This window comes from Phyllobates terribilis, unplaced genomic scaffold, assembly GCF_046119375.1.
Source record: "Phyllobates terribilis strain yellow unplaced genomic scaffold, ASM4611937v1 Scaffold_1__5_contigs__length_1240528914, whole genome shotgun sequence".
Taxonomy (NCBI): Eukaryota; Metazoa; Chordata; class Amphibia; order Anura; family Dendrobatidae; genus Phyllobates; species Phyllobates terribilis.
This window is the reverse complement of record NW_027362761.1, coordinates 202,510,555-202,534,521: the sequence shown is the minus strand read 5'-3', so window position 1 is coordinate 202,534,521 and position 23,967 is coordinate 202,510,555. Positions and strand designations below refer to the sequence as shown.

The following is a 23,967-nucleotide window of genomic DNA, read 5'->3' as shown; positions in this document are numbered from 1 at the left end:
AAGGAGAGAGCTTCCATTGTTATCAAAAAGGCTCCAGGGCGCCCAAGAAAGACCAGCAAGCGCCAGGACCGTATCTTAAAACTGTTTCAGCTGCAGGATCGGACTACCAGCAGTGCCGAGCTTGCTCAGGAATGGCAGCAGGCTGGTGTGAGTGCTTCTGCATGCACTGTGAGGCGGAGACTCTTTGAGCAAGGGCTGGTTTCAAGGAGGGCAGCAAAGAAGCCACTTCTCTCCAGAAAAAACATCAGGGACCGACTGATATTCTGCAAAAGGTACAGGGAGTGGACTGCTGAGGACTGGGGCAAAGTCATTTTCTCTGATGAATCCCCTTTTCGATTGTTTGGGACATCTGGAAAACAGCTTATTCGGAGAAGAAGAGGTGAGCGCTACCACCAGTTTTGTCTCATGCCAACTGTAAAGCATCCTGAAACCATTCATGTGTGGGGTTGCTTCTCAGCCAAGGGAATCGGCTCACTTACAGTCTTGCCTAAAAACACAGCCATGAATAAAGAATGGTACCAGAAAGTCCTCCAAGAGCAACTTCTCCCAACCGTCCAAGAGCAGTTTGGCGCCCAACAATGCCTTTTCCAGCATGATGGAGCACCTTGCCATAAAGCAAAGGTGATAACTAAATGGCTCATGGAACAAAACATAGAGATTTTGGGTCCATGGCCTGGAAACTCCCCAGATCTTAATCCCATTGAGAACTTGTGGTCAATCATCAAGAGACGGGTGGACAAACAAAAACCAACAAATTCTGGCAAAATGCAAGCATTGATTATGCAAGAATGGACTGCTATCAGTCAGAATTTGGTCCAAAAGTTGATTGAGAGCATGCCAGGGAGAATTACAGAGGTCTTGAAGAAGAAGGGGCAACACTGCAAATATTGACTTGCTGCATTAACTCATTCTGTCAATATAACCTATTGGTACTCATAATATGATTGCAATTATATTTGTGTATGTGATATAAACATCAGACAAACACTAATAAAAACCAGAGGCCAGCAGATCATGGGAAAATATAATTTTGGTGTCATTCTCAAAACTTTTGGCCATGACTGTACTATGGTGCCCCACTGTTTCCAGCCCTTTGGCGGTGTCGTTCTATGGGCCGGATGTGGCCTGCGGTCTGCAGTTTGCACAGGTCTGGTTTAGAGTAATAACAGCTTTACACAAAAGAAAGCAAAAAATCTAATAAGAAAAAGCAAAAAATATATATCATATAATGTTTTATTTTTAACATTTTAGAGACAATCAGGAAAAAAATGTAGAAGGTCAAAGTGCACATTATAATTGCATGGGTATTTTCCCTAAAAGATATTACATGTGCTTGGGGACAAGGTGTGCAGTACCGGGGTGGGAGAGAGACTTGGGGAGCAGCTCATAGCCGAGGGGGGGAATGCTCACCTTGCCAGGGTGCTGACCCCCCACCCCCATCAGACATTTGTGCATGGGGAGGTCTCAGTGGGAAACTCCTATAGTGAGAGCTGCATCTGACTGGGGGTCATGGACCTTGTACACACTCTCCAATAATCGCACAGCACATTCACCACAGTTTCTGCAGGACACGTGGTATAATAACACTGTCTCCACACCCCACGAATCGTCACCCGTGTAACATAATAAAATAATAATCAATAATATTAATATATAAATAGAATATTAATAATAAAAAAGAAATAACATGCAGCTTATTCCCCCAATCGTGAACGCATATCAGCAGTACCTCGCTATGGCCGCCAGGAGCGCTGTGCTCTGGGATTTCGCTTTTTGTATCTTACGACCAGACGAGGCTTCCGTAGAAAGGCGGTGGAGCGGGCGGTTCGTAACGGTCTTCCCCGTCTCCAAGACAACGAGTGGAAACAGAACAGGAGATCACGTCACGGCCGGAGGAAAACAGCCCAGATCTCCCTCCCGCCTGCCGAGCCCTGACCGGTGAGTAGCGCCCGTGATGGCTGCGGGGTTCTATCACCCCCATCATGTCCCTGTAGAGGTGTTCTCACTCCAGGCTCATTTATGGGGGTTCCGCTATACGGGAGGGAGGCATGTCAGATTAGTCCGGCATTGGTCAGTCACTGGCTAGCCACCATGTGCTGTAGTGATAGATAAGGGTCACACCTGTTCACACGAGGGGCTGTGGCCCCCACATAATAGATGTGGCCGGCAGTGATCTCCCCTGTACGGCTGGTGCACCGCTATACAGCAACTGCGAGAAACTATGGAGGCGAGAGCAGTCAGCCATGTCCTTTCTGTTGTATTGTGGCAGGTTTATGTCACATTGCGGTTATTTCTTTGTCTCTGAAAGACTTATACATTTTTTCCGCAATGAGAAACATATTGAAATGTGTAGCAGCGTTTCAGCCTCTATAATGTACACGTTTCCTGTCTGTACCTGTAAGGCCATGTTCATACCTTCAGTATTTGGTCAGTTTTTTATCTCAGTATTTGTAAGCCAAAACCAGTGGAACAATCAGAGGAAAAGTATAATAGAAACTCGTCACCACTTCTGTATTTATCACCCACTCTTGGATTTGGCTTACAGAAACTAATGTAAAATACTGACCAAATACTGAACGTGTGAACGTGACCTATAAGCTAGTTGAGATAAGAATGCAAAAAAATCCTACGTCTAGACATGTATGGTGATGACGCTTACAACAAAATTCAGACAGGCGCGGTTTCTTGATGCACGCTTGCATACGTTTTTGACATTTACTTCCTACACACATCTCCAGACACACTCAGACAATACAAGTGTGATCACAGGCTAAAAGGGCTCCGCAGTACCTGAAGGTGCTGGGAAGTTTGCAATTGCATCTTTTATATATATATATATATATATATATATATATATATATATATATTTTAGGGCCTAAAATGTTTGTTGGCCGGCAGCACCCCCCCTCATGTATGTAAGAATGGACCCTCGCCCATCTAATGACATACCCCTTAGGTATTGACATTGTTTCATTGTAACCCTCCCCATATACAGTAGACAGCTGACAGCTCAGTCTCCTTACTCCTCCATATGTGCAGCCCAGCGCTCCTGTGTTCTCTATGACACAGACTGCCAGACTTCTTTGGCAGCAACTTTTCTCCCAGAGAACAAAAGGCTCAGTGTTCAGACATAAAATGTTGGATCCTTCACTCCACCAATATCATCTATCATAGGAAAGTCAAGAGACCCACTTACATTTAAACTGTCGACTGATCCCACTGAACAATTATGGGACCTTAATGGAGATGTCCCATGAACAAAATACATTTTCATTAATAGAGCTTGGAATAATAATAACTTCCACAATTGGATGCGTTAAAGAAAAATGTCCCTGTGCTGAGATAATATATAGGACGGACACATTTATAAGATTGTCATGTGCTGTATCCAACTATGTAGAACTGCTCCAGTTCATGGTTGGCACATACCACAGCTCCTAGCCAGGGAAGGACTCCTAAGTCACTTATGACAAGTGAGTATACAGACGAAGCAGCAGGGGTTCATATCACATCTGCTGCTTTCTTCAGTAACACATTTGCTTGCCTGTTTTATCACAGGAGTGAGTGTTTCGGCTGCCGTCACCAGTCCTGTGAGCTTATCATAAATCAAGTCAGTGACATAGGAGCTCTAGCTGCCGCTGAGCTTGTATGTCACTCACTTGATTTGTGATGAGCTCAGAGGGCTGATGATGTGGCAGAAACACTCAATCTTGTGATAAAACAGGCAGGCAAACGTGTTACTGCAGAAAGCAGCAGTTGTACACCCCTGTTGTTTCGTGTGTATATTCACTTATAAGTGACTTATTCTTTCCCTCCTGGCCAGGAGCTGTGGTGTGTGAGAGCCATGAACTGGAGCAGCTCTGCATGGTAAGACACAGCCATTACACAGTACTTAGCAGCGACACTTTTTATTACACATCCAAATGTAGAACTTTTAATATTACACGATCTATTGATTAAAATTAGTGATGAGCGAACGTGCTCGGAAAAGGGGTTATCAGAGCACACTTGGGTGCTAACCGAGTATCTTCAGCGTGCTCGAAAAATAGGTTTGAGTCGCTGCAGCTGCATGTCTCGTGGCTGTTAGACAGCAGGAACACATGCAGGGATTGAATCCCTTGTAAAACGTCTTTTCCTGATGAGAACATCTCATTCTTTACTCCACATATACTGCTCCCATACAGACCCATGTCAGCACAAAAGTCTGAGATCAACCTACTTCCTATCTCATCATATCCTCCAACTGCTGTTCCTCCATGCTTTACACTGCTGTTTTGCCTTTTCATATTCTCTTCTATGGCGACAAGCAGATTATAGTGTGTAATCAAACTTATAAGTATGCAATTTTGGAACAATTGTTATCTGCAGCCTCTCTCAAAGTGTCCAATTATGGGTTCATCAAGGTGTTAAAACCCTGACCAGCCTTGATTTCCCACAGAGACCCATTTCCAGTATAACGTTCTCCATACTTTGTGTTCTCCTCTTCTGGTCACATCTCTCAATATCCACCTACTGTATTTTATGTAATATTGTGGTATTATATTGGTACACTCCACTATGTTGGTGTTTCCAAGCAGAAGTTAGAGATGACATGGTTATTAGGACTAAGGGGATTTGTCTTTCCCATAGGGAAACATTGAAGTCAAGGTAATGCCCTGATTTCTCTGTGACTCACAGGCCTTGTCATGGAGCCCGAGCCTTATATGCATATACAGATGTCAATGTCTCAAAGGGATTGTCCACTTTTGGGGACATATGTATTTATTTTTTTTCTCTTAATGTACTTATTTTGGGGTAAAAAAATAATTTTTTTAAATTGGTTTAATAAAAATGTTGCACTGTTTGCCTTCTATTACCTATCTGTTGTACTGTCTGGCTGCAGAATGAGTTAACTGAGTATCCATCAGTGAGCCAGTTCTGATGGTCTAACAAACTCTTTTGTTTTGTTTTTTTCTGAGCTTCTCTCTACTGATTTATGACCATAGACCACATAAAAATGAATGTGAAGCGAAAAGAAGAACCTGTAAGAAGGGATCATGCAGATGTCCATGCGAACTGTTCCAAGCAAAGACTGGCCGCAGGTCTCCCAACCGGAGCATGACAGCTTGATATAAGGGTCGGGAGAGCTGCGGCCAGTCCGTGCTCAGACCAGTTTACATAAATGCTAAAAGCCAAACAGAGCCAAGGTTTGAATGAAACCCAATTGCAAAAAAGATTTTTCATCCCAAATGCATGCATTTAAGTAAAAAAAATACCCACTTTTTCCAGGTCATTATATTTGCTATCCTTTGGGCAAGTAGTCACTAAACCACCAGAATACCATTATCTGCCCGGAGTTTAGCCTTGTGAACATGCCCTTGTTAGAACTGGGCATTTGGCAATAAAAGGAACCCTAGATGACCCAGTGATTAGTCCTTTGGCACATTGAGCAGATGAAGCCTGGTGACGGTACACATGGGCAGTGAAGCCAGGGTCCCGTCCTCCAGCCTCATCTGCACAACGTGCATGGACCCTGTGCCGGAAAACTCATGTCCCGGATCTATCTCGGTAATATCGTTTTGTGTTTTTACAAGGGCTTGTTTGAAAAGCTGAACCCCAGTGGATGCTCGTGGTTTAGGGGCCCCAAATCTATGCTGGATCCCTTTTAGGATTTTCCATTTATGGACTTTTATAATGAATACATGGTTTCAAGAACAGGACTATCTGATGTCCATATAACAGAGGCGGTTGATCCAGCACTTCCAATAAAACGTGTATTTTTATTCAGAAAATTTCATCCATAAAAAATATATAATTCCATAAGAAATCCACAAAGACATATGGACAAGTGTGTCATCTGAGGAAATAGTCCCAAAGAAGATACATTCAAGGTGTTGGTTGACGCGTTTCGAAGTGGTACTTCTTATTCATAACCTGAGTATCCATCCACTATCTGATGTCCACTACCTTAGTAATAGTTGTAGTAACTTGATAGGTTCTCCAGAAAGGGATTTTTATGGGGTAATTTAGGCCTGACTCCAGTGCGTGCAGGAGGTAAAAGTCCCGAGCTTGGATGTTGTGATTTCCTAGGTGGCTACTTGTGAAGGTCTTGGTACATTTCTCTCCCCACGTTCACCCTTGACTGTGATACAGAGTATCAGATCGTCACAGTCTGTTCTTATTTCAGACAAGGTCATGAGGTGGAAGGATAGACATCGAAAACAACACAATGGATGAAATCCCAGTGAAGGTGGCAGTGAGAGTTCGTCCTCTGTTATCCAAGGAGATTCTTCATAATCACCAAGTATGTGTGAGGCTTGTCCCCAACACCCAGCAGATCATCATCGGAAAGGACAGAGTCTTCACTTTTGACAATGTCTTTGGGAAAGCCTCCACCCAAGATGATGTCTACGACTCCTGCATTAAACCACTTTTGGTGTCTTTAATTGAAGGCTACAATGCCACAGTTTTCGCCTATGGACAAACTGGATCTGGAAAGACGTATACAATTGGTGGAGGCCATGTTGGTATGTTCAAACATCATATTTGTTTTCTAGGTTACTTGGAGTTGGTGGATTTATGCCAGGTACCAGGAGAAAGGAAGAGTTACGTATAGGTTAACATGTACTGCTATTTCTGGCATTTATAGGGTACCCAAGTTATGGACTCCAGGTATTTTGTAACCCCCTGTTATGTTTCAGCATGGCAACGAGTGACTTCTAGTGTGGACCTTGAGCATACGATCTACACAAGGTATATTGGTAAGATTCTCCCTATTCCTGGGCCGGCACCTGCAGTCTATTGTGTGCCCTATGGTGTCATTGAGGGCACACAACTGACATAATGTCAGTCTTTATCGTTTGTCCTTTTTTGGTGTTGTGAAGGTACATGGTGATGGTGCCATCTGCTATGGACTTGGTCTGCCATCTGCTCTGTTCTAGCATGTCAGACACTGCATGTAGAGATGACAACAGGATGTAGCTATACACTTTGGCATCACCTCTTAAAGAAGTTGTCCACTACTTTTACATTGATGACCTATCCTCAGGCCGATCAAACACTAATGATCTATCCTAAGGATAGGTCATCATTCTAAAAGTAGTGGACAACCTCTTTAAAGGGGTTCCCCACTCAAATGCTAAGTGTGCTATAGGAGAACGATGCTGTTAAAACCTTAAAACAAGGCATTCTCACTCACACACTCCGCAGGTCAAGCCACCAGTGGTCAAAGATGCCATTGCGCCCAGCCCGAATGATTTTTCTGGCCCTTCTGTCAGGAATCTCTTTAAGGCTAAATTCACATATTGCAAACAATTTTTTTTTTTTGTGCAGAAAATCCACAGCTCAATACAGTACCAGCTAAGTAGATGAAATTTCAGCTAATTTCTTGTACACATTCCCAATATTTTTTGTTCGTAAATTGAACTGTATATGGGAGAGGGATGTCGCTATGTCACTTTTTGTGCGGATTCAGCGGAGATTTCTCCATTTGTAATGGAAACGTTGGAATCTGCAGCAAATTCACTTGTAATATGCTCAGATCTGACCTAAATATGCAACGTATGAACTTAGCCTAAAGAGTATATCAGTCAGCCTCAGCCCCGAATAAGATGGCTGAAAACAGAAAACAATAGATTATATTTATCGGCACATCAACTAAAAAAGGATAGATTTTTGCAATGATTGGTGTTTCTTTCTAGTTATGGCTGCAGGTGGCATATTTTTTGGTGGGGAATTTGTTAAATGAAGGCGATTATCACAGAATCCATATTAGAGTCCAATCTCCTGTTAGCCAAAATGGCACAAAAAGTATTGTAGGTAGCCAAAGAATACAGCGGACTCATGAGTTGGGTGGCATTTACAGGCTACTGTGTATTTTGTATGCCGCGGGCTCCTAAACTGTGAGTCCACTGTATTCCCTGTGGGCTACTTGGGCTGATGGCAGAACGGATACATGCAGTCCTTACAAGTGGCCTAGATCGGCGTTAACTCTTACCTATTCATTATTCCTACGGTGGGTTTTGTTACATTGTTGATGTTCTTCCATGTAGCCTTGAAAAATGAATATGTATAAAATGTTTAGATATTCCTCATATTTCTCTGTCACTGACCTTCATAACGTAACAAGCATTTCACTGTATTTATAGCCTCTGTTGCTGATGAAGAGAAGGGTATTATACCACGTGCCATTCAGGAACTTTTCCACACAATCTCTGAAAATCACAACATCGACTTCACCGTTAAAGTGTCGTACATAGAAGTATACAAGGAAGATCTGCGGGACCTCCTGGAGCTAGAAACAAATGTAAAAGATATGCACATCCGGGAAGATGAAAAGGGAAACACTGGTGGGTTATAAATAAATGAATAATGTCATGTAAAAGGAAAGAAAATGATAATACAGTGCTCCTTCTATACAGTGCTCCTTCTAGTTAGTATAATATCAGGAATCAGGTCCCCAAACCAGGAGAGTGAAAGGTTCCCAGTGATACTTTATTACTTTCTGCTCGGAGCAGCAACATGCGAAAAAGAAGTTTGTTCCCTAGGATATAGTCACTGTGGGGCTATCATCTGGAGAAGGCAGGCTGGCTAGTGCACCTCCAGGCTTGATTGATGTCCTGCAGACCAAGTTCATCATAAGCCACATCTGGCACATGCTCAGTGAAGCAAGATGGTCTGGTCTGGTCTGCACACCACACCTGTGCTGGTGCCACAGTAGACGGCTTGTGGTGACACCCATCCAGTGAGATGATACCAAGGAGGGAGACTGTCCAGCAGGACTTCTCTGGTAAACCGCTCCTCCCCTGTGACTGTATGTGGGCTTAGGAATACAGGTCTTTTTCTGCACCAGAAATGAAAAGGGCTTCATTGGGAACCTGTTACCGTCCTGGATAATGTGTTGGGGGCCTGATTCAGGTTTTCTTTATTTTTTTTGCTGAGATGACCATTGAAAATTCTCCATTATATTTTTCTTGCAATGTCAGAAAAAAACTTTAAAATTGAATATAGTTTTCAATTTTGTTTGTTTGATTCCTTTTGGTATACATTTTTGGCTTGATGTAAATCCTACAATTAGACAAGCTCCATATATAACGTCTAAAAGGAGTACTGTTTCATTGATGTCTTTCCTATACAGATTTTTCACTCTTTTTTTCATTGCAGCCATTTGGTAAATTCTAAAAAGTTCATTTTTTTTCTCATTAAAGTACACTCAGCAACCCATCTTGACTGAAAAAAATCAGAAATGTAGAAATTTTTGCAAATTTATTAAAAAAGAAAAACTGAAATATCACATGGTCATAAGTATTCAGACCCTTTGCTCAGTATTGAGTAGAAGCACCCTTTTGAGCTAGTACAGCCATGAGTCTTCTTGGGAATGATGCAACAAGTTTTTCACACCTGGATTTGGGGATCCTCTGCCATTCTTCCCTGCAGATCCTCTTCAGTTCCGTCAGGTTGGATGGTGAACGTTGATGGACAGCCATTTTCAGGTCTCTCCAGAGATGCTCAATTGGGTTTAGGTCAGGGCTCTGGCTGGGCCAGTCAAGAATGGTCACAGAGTTATTCTGAAGCCAAATTTACCAGATGGCTGAAATGAAACAAAGAGTGAAAAATTTAAAGGGGTCTGAATACTTTCCGTACCCACTGTATATATATTATTTATATTTGACTTGCTTCATTATGCTTTTTTGTGTATGTGATTTTTTTTTTTTTTTTTTATAAATCATGTTGTATTCTGGTCTCTCCAGTTATTGTCGGTGCCAAGGAATGCCAAGTTGAAAGTGCAGATGAGGTAATGAGCCTTCTAGAAGCTGGCAGTGCCGTCCGCCACACTAGCACCACTCAGATGAATGAACGCTCCAGCCGCTCTCATGCAATCTTTACCATAAGTATAAGCCAACAAAGGGATGCCAATAATGACGATACAGAAAATGGATCTAAGAAGTTGGTCCAGATGATCGCTTCAAAATTTCACTTTGTAGACTTGGCAGGTTCAGAAAGAGTGACCAAAACAGGGAACACTGGAGAAAGATTTAAAGAGTCCATCCAAATTAACAGCGGCTTGCTTGCTCTTGGGAATGTAATAAGTGCACTTGCAGATCCAAAAAGAAAAAATGCACATGTTCCTTACAGGGATGCTAAGATTACTCGTATTCTTAAAGACTCTCTAGGTGGGAATGCCAAAACAGTCATGATTACTTGCATTAGTCCTTCTACTTCTGACTTTGATGAATCTTTGAATTCCCTTAAGTACTCCAACCGAGCCAGGAATATCAAAAACAAGCCAATTGTAAATTATAACCCTGACTGGGATAGAATTGATGAAATGGAGCTGGAGATAAAGGCACTTCGGGAAGCTTTGCAAAACCAGCAGAGCAGTAGGGTAAGTCGAATCAGCCAGGCGTCTCAAGACTGGAGCCAGGACAAGTCCAGAATTCGGGCTCTAGAAGAACAGCTTGCCCAGTATCAGCTGGAGTGCTTTAACCATCGACTATGCACAGAAGAAGCTTTGGAGCTGCTAAATGAACTTAAGGATATTTCTAGTCTTAAAAAAGTCCAAAAGAACAGACTTCAGAGTTGGCTGACCATGGCAGAGGACTTAAGAAGCGATATCACTGCTATGTCTGGAGCTGACAGTGCAGATGTTGGAAGCCGAGAGGAGCCACATCACACCACCATACTACAGCTGAAAAGGGAACTGAAGAAATGTCAGGTACTGTATCACAGAGCTATATAGATTCAATACAATGAGGCCAAGGTTGACAACCCCTACTTACTGCACTTGCTCCGTTGCCGTGGACCAGCAGCAGGACTTGAGTCCAGACCTATACTTGGTGGTTGAAGCCATATATTGATTTTTACACAGTCACATAGCCCCAAATCTTGTTTAGTTTCTATTAAAGAGTGTATTCTCAAAAATTATAACATGGCTAGAAAACTCTAGACATTTCTTGGTGACAACGAATATGGACTTCGTTACAGGTCTCTAAGGGGTTTTTCAGGATCTCTTATAACAGCAAATCAGCTTGAAAGCATTTTCCCAAATAAGACATTTACCATCTATCAATAGGGTGATAAATGTCCGATCACTGGGACCTCCACCAAGGACCACTGCAACTTTTCACTGTGGCCCGGATTGACTGGCGCTGCATGACCCCTTTGGTTGCCTATAGAACTGACCGGGATATAGCACTCGGCTATCTCCATCAGTCCCATAGACAATAAGTAGATCTGCAGCAGCCATCTGCTTCATTTAATCCTAACCGCAGTGATGAAGAACATGGCCTTACTTTTATGGAAGGGTCACATATGGCTGACATACTATTTAATTGCTGTTCATTCAAGGATGCTCTTGCAGCTGATGAAGAGGTCTTTGCCAGCAAGGAGATGGAGCTGAAGGAGTTACAGGAGAACATGCAGTCTTTGCTAGAAGAAAACCAGCATTACCAGAAGTCTTTGGAGGAGGCCGAGCACATCAAGAATCTACAGGTACAACACTTTGTTGGCCATATTCTCGCAATCAGACTATTGTGGATAGCATGACTGTTTTGTCTTAAAACAATATGGATTTTATTATTTGCAGTCATTTCAGGAAAGTTTTAATTTTTCCCTTGATGCACCTTTAACCTCCTAATGCTATATGACGGATGTATCCATCATGAGCATTGGTAAATTTATGCTGACAGTCATCGCTGGAGCAGGAGAGGCTGAAGAAACTTAATCCCAAAAACCCCCTGTAAGAGGTGAACCCTACCCAGAAATCTATAACCAATATTTACTGACCTGTTTTTATATAGACAGAAAAACTTGTGGAACAACAAATCCATATTGATGAGCTGAAGTACAAGGTTGAAGGTTTTTCACAGAAGCAGTCGCCACAGGGTCCATTAAAGAAGCAGAAGATAACCTCTAGGAGACCTCACAGCGTTCCCCTAAATCATCAACTACAGATGCTATCTTCCAGCATGAGGCAATCGAGCGAGCAGTCAGAACCCAGGAAGGTATGGATAAGCAGTGACATGCATGAACGTTCAGTCATGTGCTTCTATTATAAAGAAGTTGTCACCAATCCATGGCAGAAAGGAGACATTTTAACCCCGTTAGAATGGAGTGGCAGTACGTCCATTCATTCCCTATAGGGCTGCTGAGCACTGCACTGGGCTTTTTCCAGCAGCCCTGTAGAGAATGAATCGTGGTCGGGCATATGCCCTGACGCTTATTTTGTAATGGGGATAAAAGTGGCCTGTGTTGTAAAAAAAAAAATTCTACATTCTAAGATAATACCTTGTTTTCACCAGACAACCCCTTTAAAGGGAATCTGTCACCAGGTTTTCCCAAGTAAAGCCGGCACATGTGCGTTACATCACTTTGCTCTGACCTCAGCAGGGCAGGGAAGAGTACGCCTGTGCAAGAGTGCGATGGGGAATACTGTGGATGACGTAGGACGCATCATCCACATGAAGCAGGGAAGGAGGACAGCGTTTGTGACCAGATAGGAGGCGTCGTACTAAGACTAGAGACACCCATCAGACCAGACCACGCCACATGGGGGTATTATAAAATAAATGTTTGGGGCTATGCAGAGGGGGGCTTGAGACTCGTATACATCTTCCTAGAAAACTGTAAAACAGGCGGTAAAAGGTGGTGGCTGTACTTTATATTGGTAAAATCTGATGACAGGTTCCCTTTAAGGAGGACCCAGCCGCTCTCCTGACATGTCAGTTTTAGTAAATACCTTTTTTCTTCATTAAATAGCATTTCTGGAGCATCTATTACCATAACTCTGCATTGTATTATTCCTCTGTTGTTCCTACCAGAAATGGATGGATAAATAATGCTACTTGAGGTGTGTATTAACAGTATGATACTGTCCAGTTAGTGCTGACAGTGGCAGACGGACAAGTAATACATCCTTGACACCCCCTACTGATTGGTAATGCCAAGTTGTTAATTTATTTGTATTTATTTTTTAGAAGGAATAACACAGGAACAGTAGCATAACAGAAAAGACGCTCCAGCATTGCTATTTCATTGGGAATTTAGCTTTATATTTAGACAGACAAAACAAGAGAAAGCCGTTTCTCAAACAAGGGGGGCTCTGACTGTTGGGAGCTCAGTATAAGAAACAATGGGAGCTCTGACTGTCGGGAGCTCAGTATAAGAAACAAGGGGGGGTCTCTGATTGTTGGGAGCTCAGTATAAGAAACAAGGGGGGATCTGTGACTGTTCAGCTCAATATAAACCTGATGGGCTTATAGAAGGACTCTGGGCCACTCTTTCTACCTTTTGGACTGGCCGGCATTTAATAATGCAAAGCTTTGTTGTATATTTGCCTTCCAGTTGTTAATTTTGGGTTGCCCTGAATTCATAATGGGCAGCTCTCAGATGGATCTGTTCTGTATTACACAGTCTTGCCATATACATGACTACCAGCAGTGCATGACGTGAAGAATTCTGGCCCGCTCCCTTATGTTGTGCTCACTAGGACATTGGTGTAGTAATGTAATAGTAACATAATATGCAGAACCAAGAGTAAAAACTGTTACCCTCTCCCCCATTCTAGGTGCGCACCAGTCCACCATCATACTCCTTGGAACGAGTGGTCGCAGGCTTTCGAACACGTAGCCAGATGCTTCTAGATTTAATAGAAGAACAAGATGAAGTTTCACATGAAAAGTTTTCGGACGACAGTGATGAGGAAATAGAGAAGCCAAATAAAAACATAAAGAGTCATCCTCCGAAGTCTCCATTTAGGTAATGAACTGACTGAAAATTCTAGTTATATTAAATCTGGGTATCATTTCTACAGAAGAGTAGAAAATTATCAAGCAAGTATGCTCAGCAATGAACGGGACCCTTACAGATTGTATAAAAAGAGCCTGTCATTTGATATAGTCATTGTTAAGATAAAAGTTACCAATACTCCATCCAGAACCGCGCAGCTGGACCCATTCTCGAGATGAATGCAGTTTTCCAACAGTGGTATCCGCCTGTTTGAGACATTTATTTGTTCTGCCATATATGTTCCAGAGCGGACAAGCCGGTTAAGCATACCACAGTAGGTACAGCTTGGCCGTCCTGCCACAGTATAGGCAGTGAAAAATCCTTTCATTACAAATTACATAATTTCAGCCTTTATAAGAGTCATAGAAATATATTAATCCATTATTTATAGTGTCTTAAAGGGACCTGTCACATTGAACAAGGTGTCTGCTCTACATATTATAGAGCAGGAGAAGCTGAAAGGGGTTGACCACCTCTCGGGTCTTTTTTTTTTTTTTTTACTTACATACATGTATTTGGGGCTAAAATAAAAGTTTAAAATTTTAGCTTCAATAAAAATGTAAAAGTTTGGCTTTTATAGGCTAATTGTATCCCTGCACATTAAACTATAATGTGGTCTGTGGTCATAAATCAGCTGAGCAAGGCTAAAAAAAAGAGCTAGACACTCTCCCATTGGATCGTCAGGATGAGCTCACTGATAATTTCTCAGGTAACCTATTCTGCAGCCAGCAATAGGCAGTGTGCCACAGAGGCTATAGAAGACAAAGGGTGCAATGAAACCTAATTACAAAACTGATTTTTAGCCAAAAATACCTGCACTTAACTAAGAGGAAATAAATATCTCCAAATGTGGACAACCCCTTTAATCTTTTCTCACAAAACTATGTCCTTCTGCTCAGATCCTTCTCTTTACCATGCTGCTCACAAATAGAGCTGCATGTACAACCTGACAGGAGCCCTTTTATTTCTTGTCCAGTGTATCTTCTCTTATTACAAGCTGTTTGCATAGACCTTTTTAGGGTGTTTCTAGCAAGTGATTTTAGTGCAGTTTTTGAAGTCCAAACTAGGGTTTCAAACCTTCCTATGGAAGTCCTTTCCCATTATTTTCCAATTTTTCATGTCTTTAAAGTGAACCTATCAGGTCCCCAAAGCCTCCTAAATCACAGCTGTAACATTTTAGAGCCGTTTTTCTGCTTTCTAGTAATGTCCTTGTTGTCCTCGGTCAACCTTTTATATGTGTGGCAAAAACGTTTATCTTAACGATCACTATATCAAATGACCCAGACTAGACTGTCCTGCCTCAGTTCCTGTTATCACACCCAATGGGCATGATTGAAATCCTTCCCTGCTGTCCAAATCATTCCAGTACCTCTGCAAGTCTCCCTCATGATAATGTCCTCTCCTAGTGTCCCTTCCTGAGCATGTGCAGTGAGGCTGGCTTCAGCAGCGTACTGCACATGCCCAATTGGCCACAGTCATGCTTCGGAAAAGGTGCTTCAAGAGCTCGTTGTGCGGATACTCGAGTTTGGCAGCGGTGCTGGAATGATTTGAGGTACAAGGAATGAGGCAGGATTAGTATCGGTAGAGGAAAGGCTAATTAGACTAGTTGCAGGCCATTTGCATATGGATATTGGTGAGATAACAGTTTTGATAAACCTATAAAGGTTGGCCTGGGACAAGGGCATTGGTAGAATGCAGTAAAGGGCATTGAAGTGTTATGGTGGCGGTTTGCGAGGCTTGAGGGCCATGACAGGTATCTTTAACAAGTGTATCAAAATGGCCCTCGTGAAAGCCCCGTAATGTTCTTCTTGTTTACCAACCTGTACATCTATTGGTCCCAGCCATCCGTATCAACTCATAAAGGAACTCTGCAAACAAATACAGACAATGAAGTCTCAAAACGAGATATCTTTGCATAAAGGTGAATTATTTTGTTGTTGACTTTGCTGCAGACGTTCCATCAATCGGACATGGACACGTCGACAGATCCCGGAAACTGGAGCATTGAATAATGGCACAAAACTATCGTCCATCATCAGAGAGGATATGTCTGGTAATATATTTATTTATATCCTGAATATAATCCAAAGTATTTTTATGGAACATGTAGGTCATTGCTTGTTGCTGCTTATGTTCCAGAAACCGCAATGGAATCGGTTCAGGAAAACCAAAGTGTTAATCTGAAGAAACTAAAAAACACGGAGCTTCGACTGGCAGAGGCGAGGCAGAAACTAAGGGAACTGACCATAAACATCAAAATGAAAGAGGAGCTTATTAATGAATTAGCAAAGACAAGTAAGTCTACATCTAAAATGTGCTAGGGTACAATGCACCCAATTTATTAAGAGGGACACGATCCAAAAAGTCCAGTCAGGGTCAGCTATGTTCTAGTGTAGGATTGCGATATAATTTACACCAATTTTTGGGGCAGTGGACCCTCGGCCTCTTTTCCTGAGCCCTCTCCACTTTTTATTTGAAAAAGAATGGGTAAATTTGTGACTTTTTTCCTATATGATTATAGCGCACAGCATTTAATAACCCCTCTAAGTTTCTATGCATACATTAACACATGCTGATGTAGAAAAATTGACTCCCAGCTAATATATTTGTCGTAGCGTGTCTTCTTCTGTAGCAGATGTTCAGTGAAAAGGTTTCTTCTGAAGGGTGAAGCCTCTAATGCTTGTCCTTACACATAAATAGTTTACGGAAATACTTGGCACTGTGAAGTGATGCTATTCTTTGTGAGAGCCTTTGAGCTCTTACATTTCTAATAATGTAATTGAAGATGCCCCTTCTAGATAAATGAAGAAGTGACTCTTCCATCCAGATGGTCACCTGAATACTTCCAGATCAAAGGCACTCGAGATGTGCTCATTGGTTTTATCTTTCCTTTAGTGATTAGGACAATGATCATTTACAGAAGCAGCATTTCAATTCTTAAGTCAAGCACTTGATTTCTGTTCAGAAGACAATATAAAATAACTGTAAACACTTTAGTTCTAAGCATTTCCATAAGGGAAATATCACAGAAACTATTCATAGACCTCTGCTGTATAGCGAAGCATACATGACATGGCTGTTGTCTACCATGTGCAGTGTTAATCAGTGGAGGCCACTGATGATGGGTCTGGTCACATGCCTCGCCATCTGAAACCTCTAGTGAATATGACGGTGCTGCACATGTGCTGGGTTCTAATGCCGTGTGCAGTGTTAATTAATGGAGGCCACTGATGATGGGTCTGATCACATGCCTCGCCATCTGAAACCTCTAGTGAATATGACGGTGCTGCACATATGCTGGGTTCTAATGCCATGTGCAGTGTTAATTAATGGAGGCCACTGATGATGGGTCTGATCACATGCCTCGCCATCTGAAACCTCTAGTGAATATGACGGTGCTGCACATATGCTGGGTTCTAATGCCGTGTGCAGTGTTAATTAATGGAGGCCACTGATGATGGGTCTGGTCACATGCCTCGCCATCTGAAACCTCTAGTGAATATGACGGTGCTGCACATGTGCTGGGTTCTAATGCCGTGTGCAGTGTTAATTAATGGAGGGCACTGATGATGGGTCTGGTCACATGCCTCGCCATCTGAAACCTCTAGTGAATATGACGGTGCTGCACATATGCTGGGTTCTAATGCCATGTGCAGTGTTAATTAATGGAGGCCACTGATGATGGGTCTGATCACATGCCTCGCCATCTGAAACCTCTAGTGAATATGACGGTGCTGCACATGTGCTGGGTTCTAATGCCGTGTGCAGTGTTAATTAATGGAGGGCACTGATGATGGGTCTGGTCACATGCCTCGCCATCTGAAACCTCTAGTGAATATGACGGTGCTGCACATGTGCTGGGTTCTAATGCCGTGTGCAGTGTTAATTAATGGAGGGCACTGATGATGGGTCTGGTCACATGCCTCGCCATCTGAAACCTCTAGTGAATATGACGGTGCTGCACATGTGCTGGGTTCTAATGCCGTGTGCAGTGTTAATTAATGGAGGCCACTGATGGACAAGTCTGGTCACATGCCTCTCCATTTGCAGCCTCTATTTAATATTGGCTGTCTTCCAGCTCTTTGTATGTAACAGTCTCTGGGTGGCTGAGCACGCACAGTATGGGGGCAGTTCATTAAGACTGGCGTAGTGCAGGGAATCAGTCACGTCTGATATCCAGTGTGCGCCGTTGCCAGAAATGTACGCCAGCTTTAGTGGTATAACTTATGATGAATTTGACCACGCTGCGTCCCTCCCATGCTATGTTCATATTAGAGGACTCAGCTTTGGTCAGATGAGACTTAAGTAGAACTTTTTGGGCTAAATGCAAAAGACTATGTGTGGTGGAAAGCTAACATTGCACATCACCCTGAAAACACAATCCCCACCATCACACGTGGTGGCAGCATCATGCTGTAGGGATGCTTTTCTTCAGCAGGGAAGCTGGTCAGTGTTGATGGGAAGATGGATGGAGCTAAATACAGGGCTGGGTGGGTCCCCTGAGTACATTTGGACCGTGATGCCGGACGGGTCCCTCACCCGGCATCGCAATTTGAACTACAGTTATATGAAAAAGTTTGGGCACCCCTATTAATCTTAAGCTTAATGTTTTATAAAAATTGGTGTTTTTGCAACAGCTATTTCAGTTTGATATATGTAATAACTGTTGGACACAGTAATGTTTCTGCCTTGAAATGAGGTTTATTGTACTAACAGAAAATGTGCAATCTGCATTCAAACAAAATTTGACAGGTGCATAAGTATGGGCACCCTTATCATTTTCTTGTTTTAAATACTCCTACCTACTTTTTACTGACTTACTAAAGCACTTTTTTTGGTTTTGTAACCTCATTGAGCTTTGAACTTCATAGCCAGGTGTATGCAATCATGAGAAAAGCTACTTAAAGTGGCCACTTGCAAGTTGTTCTCCTGTTTGAATCTCCTCTGAAGAGTGGCATCATGGGCTCCTCAAAACAACTGTCAAATGATCTGAAAACAAAGATTATTCAACATAGTTGTTCAGGGGAAGAATACAGAAAGCTGTCTCAGAGATTTAACCTGTCAGTTTCCACTGTGAGGAACATAGTAAGGAAATGGAAGAACACAGGGACAGTTCTTGTTAAGGCCAGAAGTGGCAGGCCAAGAAAAACATCAGAAAGGCAGAGAAGAAGAATGGTGAGATCAGTCAAGGACAATCCTCAGACCACCTCCAGAGAGCTGCAGCATCAACTTGCTGCAGATGGTGTCACTGTGCATCGGTCAACTATACAACGCACTTTGCACAAGGAGAAGATGTATGGGAGAGTGATGCGAAAGAAGCCTTTTCTGCAAGCACGCCACAAACAGAGTCGGCTGAGGTATGCAAAAGCACATTTGGAGAAGCCAATTTCTTTTTGGAAGAAGGTCCTGTGGACTGATGAACCCAAGATTGAGTTGTTTGGTCATACAAAAAGGCGTTATGCATGGTGTCAAACAAACACAGCATTCCAAGAAAAACACTTGCTACCCACAGTAAAATTTGGTGGAGGTTCCTTCATGCTTTGGGGCTGTGTGGCCAATGCCGGCACCGGGAATCTTGCTAAAGTTGAGGGACGCATGGATTCCACTCAGTATCAGCAGATTCTTGACAATAATGTTCAAGAATCAGTGATGAAGTTGAAGTTACGCAGGGGATGGATCTTTCAGCAAGACAATGATCCAAAACACCGCTCCAAATCTACTCAGGCATTCATGCAGAGGAACAATTACAATGTTCTGGAATGGCCATCCCAGTCCCCAGACCTGAATATCATTGAACATCTGTGGGATCATTTGAAGAGGGCTGTCCATGCTCGGCGACCATCAAACTTAACTGAACTGGAATTGTTTTGTAAAGAGGAATGGTCAAAAATACCTTCATCCAGGATCCAGGAACTCATTAAAAGCTACAGGAAGCGACTAGAGGCTGTTTTTTTTGCAAAAGGAGGATCTACTAAATATTAATGTCACTTTTCTGGTGAGGTGCCCATACTTATGCACCTGTCAAATTTTGTTTGAATGCAGATTGCACATTTTCTGTTAGTACAATAAACCTCATTTCAAGGCAGAAACATTACTGTGTCCAACAGTTATTACATATATCAAACTGAAATAGCTGTTACAAAAACACCATTTTTTATAAAACAATAAGCTTAAGATTAATAGGGGTGCCCAAACTTTTTTTCATATAACTGTATATCTGCATCCTAGATACCGACTACAGTTGAAAGCAATGATGGAGGAGAGGGCGTCAGCTGACACTCCCTCTTCCATCATTCCCCCTCTGTCTGACGTCTCAGCGCAGCAGGCATGATGACGTCATTACAACGCGCACGCTGTACAGAGATGTGCACAGCATCTGAAGACACCATGTAAGAGACCAACGTAGCAGGGGAATGGGCATAGGTGAGTATTTATTTTTTTTAAATGTGAGGCCTATTATACTGTATGGAGCACTGTGTGGTGCCCATTATACTCTATGGAGCAGTATGTGAGGCCATTATACTGTATGGAGCACTATATGGGCCATTATACTTCATGGACTACAATGCAGGGTCCCGTTATACTGTATGAAGAATTATGTGGGGCCATTATACTCTATGGAAGGCAATGCAGGGCCCTGTTATACAATATGGAACACTATGTTGGGGCGTTATACTGTATGGAGCACTTTGGTGGCCATTATACTATATGGAGGACTATGTGGGGATTACAGTTGGAACATCATACTGTGATGGGGGTCACTATTTTTTGTCGGGGATATTAAGGGACAAGGGGTACAGTAGGGTTGTCATACCATGCAGGTCGAGGGTACTGTAGAGGAATTAACTGTGGGGGTATCATACTGTGTTTGGGGGCACTTTTGTTTGAATCATACTTTATCTGAACTATTCAAGGTTTTTATACTTTGTTATTACATATTTAAATTAGGCCATTGGGCCATATGCCTTTTACTGCTCTTGCATAACATATATTATTCCAATATTTTATTCTAAGATCTATTAATTAAAATGTAATTTGTCCATGGCATAACCTCTTTAAGTTTGTTTCCATAAATGTTCATCGTCATATTTAGTGATTAAGATAAAGTTCCTCAATTGTAGACATTTTATTAATGGATATCAAGGTTGGCCCGCGACTTTGTCTAAGTTTTTAATTTTGGCCCTCTGTGTATTTTAGTTTGACATCCCTGCTTTAGAGGCTGCAAAAGACTTGAGACTGGGGCGTAGGTTCACTGTCCAGCAGGACAAGGACCCTAAACATACTGCCAGAGCTACAATGTAATGTTTTAGATCAAAGCATATTCAGGGGGGAACTGCTGCGGAGGATGAGCGAGGCACAGGAGGCAGCAGCCGCCTTCTGCAGCCTACACTGTGCCCGCTACTACTCCCGGCGTGGGGAGCAGTGACTATTCCGGCACAGCATCTCACTGTGTGAGGGCGCATGACAATTACGCCATGTGCGACTCACACAGTGAGAACCCTGAGGAGGCAGAGCGGGACACAGCGATGGAGGAGAGAGGAGGTGAGTATATTTGTTTGTTTTTTTTGGTTTTTTTTCTGTGCAGCGTGACAGGGAACAGGGGGTACCAAGCATACCAGGATGAGGTGGGCCATACATACAGGGATGAAGGGTGCCATACATACCAGGAAGAGGGATAAGGGGGGCCATGCATACCAGGATGGGGGATTGGGGTGCCATGCATACCAGGATGGTGGATTGGGGTGCCATGCATACCAGGATGGCGGATATTAACAGAATTGGGGGACATTACCCCTATAACAGTGTCAGCAGCAGACCCTCCCTCTTAACAGGGCATCATGACCACATTTTTTGCTTACATTTTTTTTTCTATTTTTCTCCTTTAAAACCTAGGTGCGTCTTATGTTCCGGTGTGTCTTATAGTCCGAAAAATACAGTATATCATTTCCTTTTATACTTCACAACTACAGGTGCATCTCACTAAATTAGAATATCAACAAAAGTTAATTTATTTCAGTTCTTCAATACAAAAAGTGAAACTCATATATTATATAGAGTCATTACAAACTGAGTGATCTATTTCAAGTGTTTATTTCTGTTAATGTTGATATTATGGCTTACAGCCAATGAAAACACAAAAGTCATTATCTCAGTAAATTAGAATACTTTATAACAACAGCTTGAAAAATGTTTTTAAAATCTGAAATGTTGGCCTACTGAAATGTATGTTCAGTAAATGCACTCAATACTTGGTCGGGGCTCCTTTTGCATCAATTGCTGCATCAATGCGGCGTGGCATGGAGGCGATCAGCCTGTGGCACTGCTGAGGTGTTATGGAAGCCTAGGTTGCTTTGATAACAGCCTTCAGCTCGTCTGCATTGTTGGGTCTGTTGTCTCTCATCTTCCTCTTGACAATACTCCATAGATCCTCTATGGGGTTAAGGTCAGACGAGTTTGCTGGCCAATCAAGCACAGTGATACTGTTGTTTTTAAACCAGGTATTGGTACTTTTGGCAGTGTGGACAGGTGGCAAGTCCTGCTCGAGAATTAATTTTCATATCCAAAAAGCTTGTCAGCAGAGGGAAGCATGAAGTGCTCTAAAATTTCCTGGTAGACGGCTGCGATGACTTTGGTCTTGATAAAACACAGTGGACCTACACCAGCAGATGACATGGCTCCCCAAACCATCACTGATTGTGGAAACGTCACACTAGACCTCAAGCAGCTTGGATTGTGTGCCTCTCCACTCTTCCTCCAGACTCTGGGACCTTGATTTCTAAATGAAATGCAAAATTTACTTTCATCTGAAAACAACACCTTGGACCACTGAGCCAACAGTCCAGGTCTTTATATCCTTGGCCCTGGTAAGACGCTTTTGGCGTTGTCTATTGGTCATGAGTGGCTTGACACAAGGAATGCGACACTTGTAGCCCATGTCCTGGATACGTCTATGTGTGGTGGCTCTTGAAGCAATGACTCCAGCAGCAGTCCACTCCTTGTGAATCTCCGCCAAATTTTTGAATGGCCTTTTCTTAACAATCCTTTCAAGGCTGCTGTTATCTCGGTTGCTTGTGCACCTTTTTCTACCACACTTTTATCGGTCGACCATGACAGCACCACGAGAGAGGGAATCCGCCCACCAAGGACAGGAAACCTACAGGCTTAAAAGGGGGCGGCCCTCCCTCTCGCCTCAGTTTGGTTTCCTGTCCTTGATGGAAGGAGCCTATCGCAGGCGTGGAAGATCTGGAAAGAATGGCGACGGCTGTCGTAGCAGCGCCCCTATCTGGGATCGGCAGCTCCAGCGTTTGGCCATGCTTGTGTGCCCCTATTTGGGAGAGGCACAGCATTCTTGTGCACTGGGGTTTTTGCAGGGGGCTGCGCCCCCGTCTGGGGTGGCTGCCCCTTTTTTCTGCCTCAACCAGGTGCACCTCCCGTGGGAGTGTCTGCCCTGGTTGTGATCCAAAGTGCAGTGGGGACTGCGCCCTTGGTTGGGGTGACAGCCCACCATCACCCTGTGTGCCTGTCGGAGGGGGGGGCGCGGGGCCAAGGTTATTTGCGACCCCTCGCCCCCGACCGGGAGGATACCAGGCGGGGAGTCGCTAAAGCGCAGCTTACCTGGAGCGCTAGCAGTGTGCATCCTCGCGCGGCGCGTGCTTCCGGTTTCTGGGAGTCGCGGCCGATGACGTCATCGCGACTCAGCGACCACGTGACCGGAACCCGGAAGTGGGGTTCCGGTGTCAGAATAGCGCGAGAAATTTAAAAAAAAAAAAAAGAGGAAAAGGTGCGCTACCGAGGCTGTCTATTTAACTGGCCAGGTAGCAGAGCTCAGAGCTTCCCAGAGCTTCATTCTCTTACCATGGAGTCTGAAAGCGATCAGCTACAGCAGCAGCAGCAAGTTGAGCAGCCGCCATCCTCACCATCTCAGCGGCTGTTTGGGGAGCCCCAAAAAGTGCATCGCACACGTGGTTCTGGTAGCCGGTCCTCAGGAAAGCGGAGTTCGGTGTCTAGGTGCAGCCACCACACCTCCAATAGGATGGATGATTCTGCAGCCTCCAGGGAGGATCCCCTGGCTGAGAAGGGTCCTTCCTCCAAACCGGTACCAGACGTTTTTTCTTGAGCCGCCTGGGTAAGTGATCTTCGAGAAAGTTCACTTTGTAATAGGGTATCCTTCTCCCCTTCTAATTTTAACAGGGGAAGAAATGT

The 23,967-nt window shown here is 43.3% G+C and overlaps 1 protein-coding gene across 2 annotated transcripts in view; it reads left to right on the top strand.

Annotated features, from left to right (window-relative positions):
* The first annotated feature begins 1,785 nt into the window (after nt 1-1,785).
* KIF27 (kinesin family member 27) overlaps nt 1,786-23,967 on the top strand; it is a 52,669-nt gene continuing 30,487 nt past the window's right edge. Inside the window, exons 1-9 of one of the 2 annotated variants that reach the window (XM_073670920.1) lie at nt 1,786-1,938; nt 6,167-6,506; nt 8,127-8,327; nt 9,729-10,693; nt 11,326-11,469; nt 11,778-11,981; nt 13,544-13,734; nt 15,717-15,817; nt 15,904-16,059. In XM_073670920.1, the coding sequence (XP_073527021.1) occupies nt 6,209-6,506; nt 8,127-8,327; nt 9,729-10,693; nt 11,326-11,469; nt 11,778-11,981; nt 13,544-13,734; nt 15,717-15,817; nt 15,904-16,059 (2,260 nt within the window). In that variant the 5' untranslated portion in view covers nt 1,786-1,938; nt 6,167-6,208. Of the gene's footprint in view, nt 1,939-6,166; nt 6,507-8,126; nt 8,328-9,728; nt 10,694-11,325; nt 11,470-11,777; nt 11,982-13,543; nt 13,735-15,716; nt 15,818-15,903; nt 16,060-23,967 lie in introns of those variants that run through there. The other variant, XM_073670921.1, reaches the window with a different exon arrangement.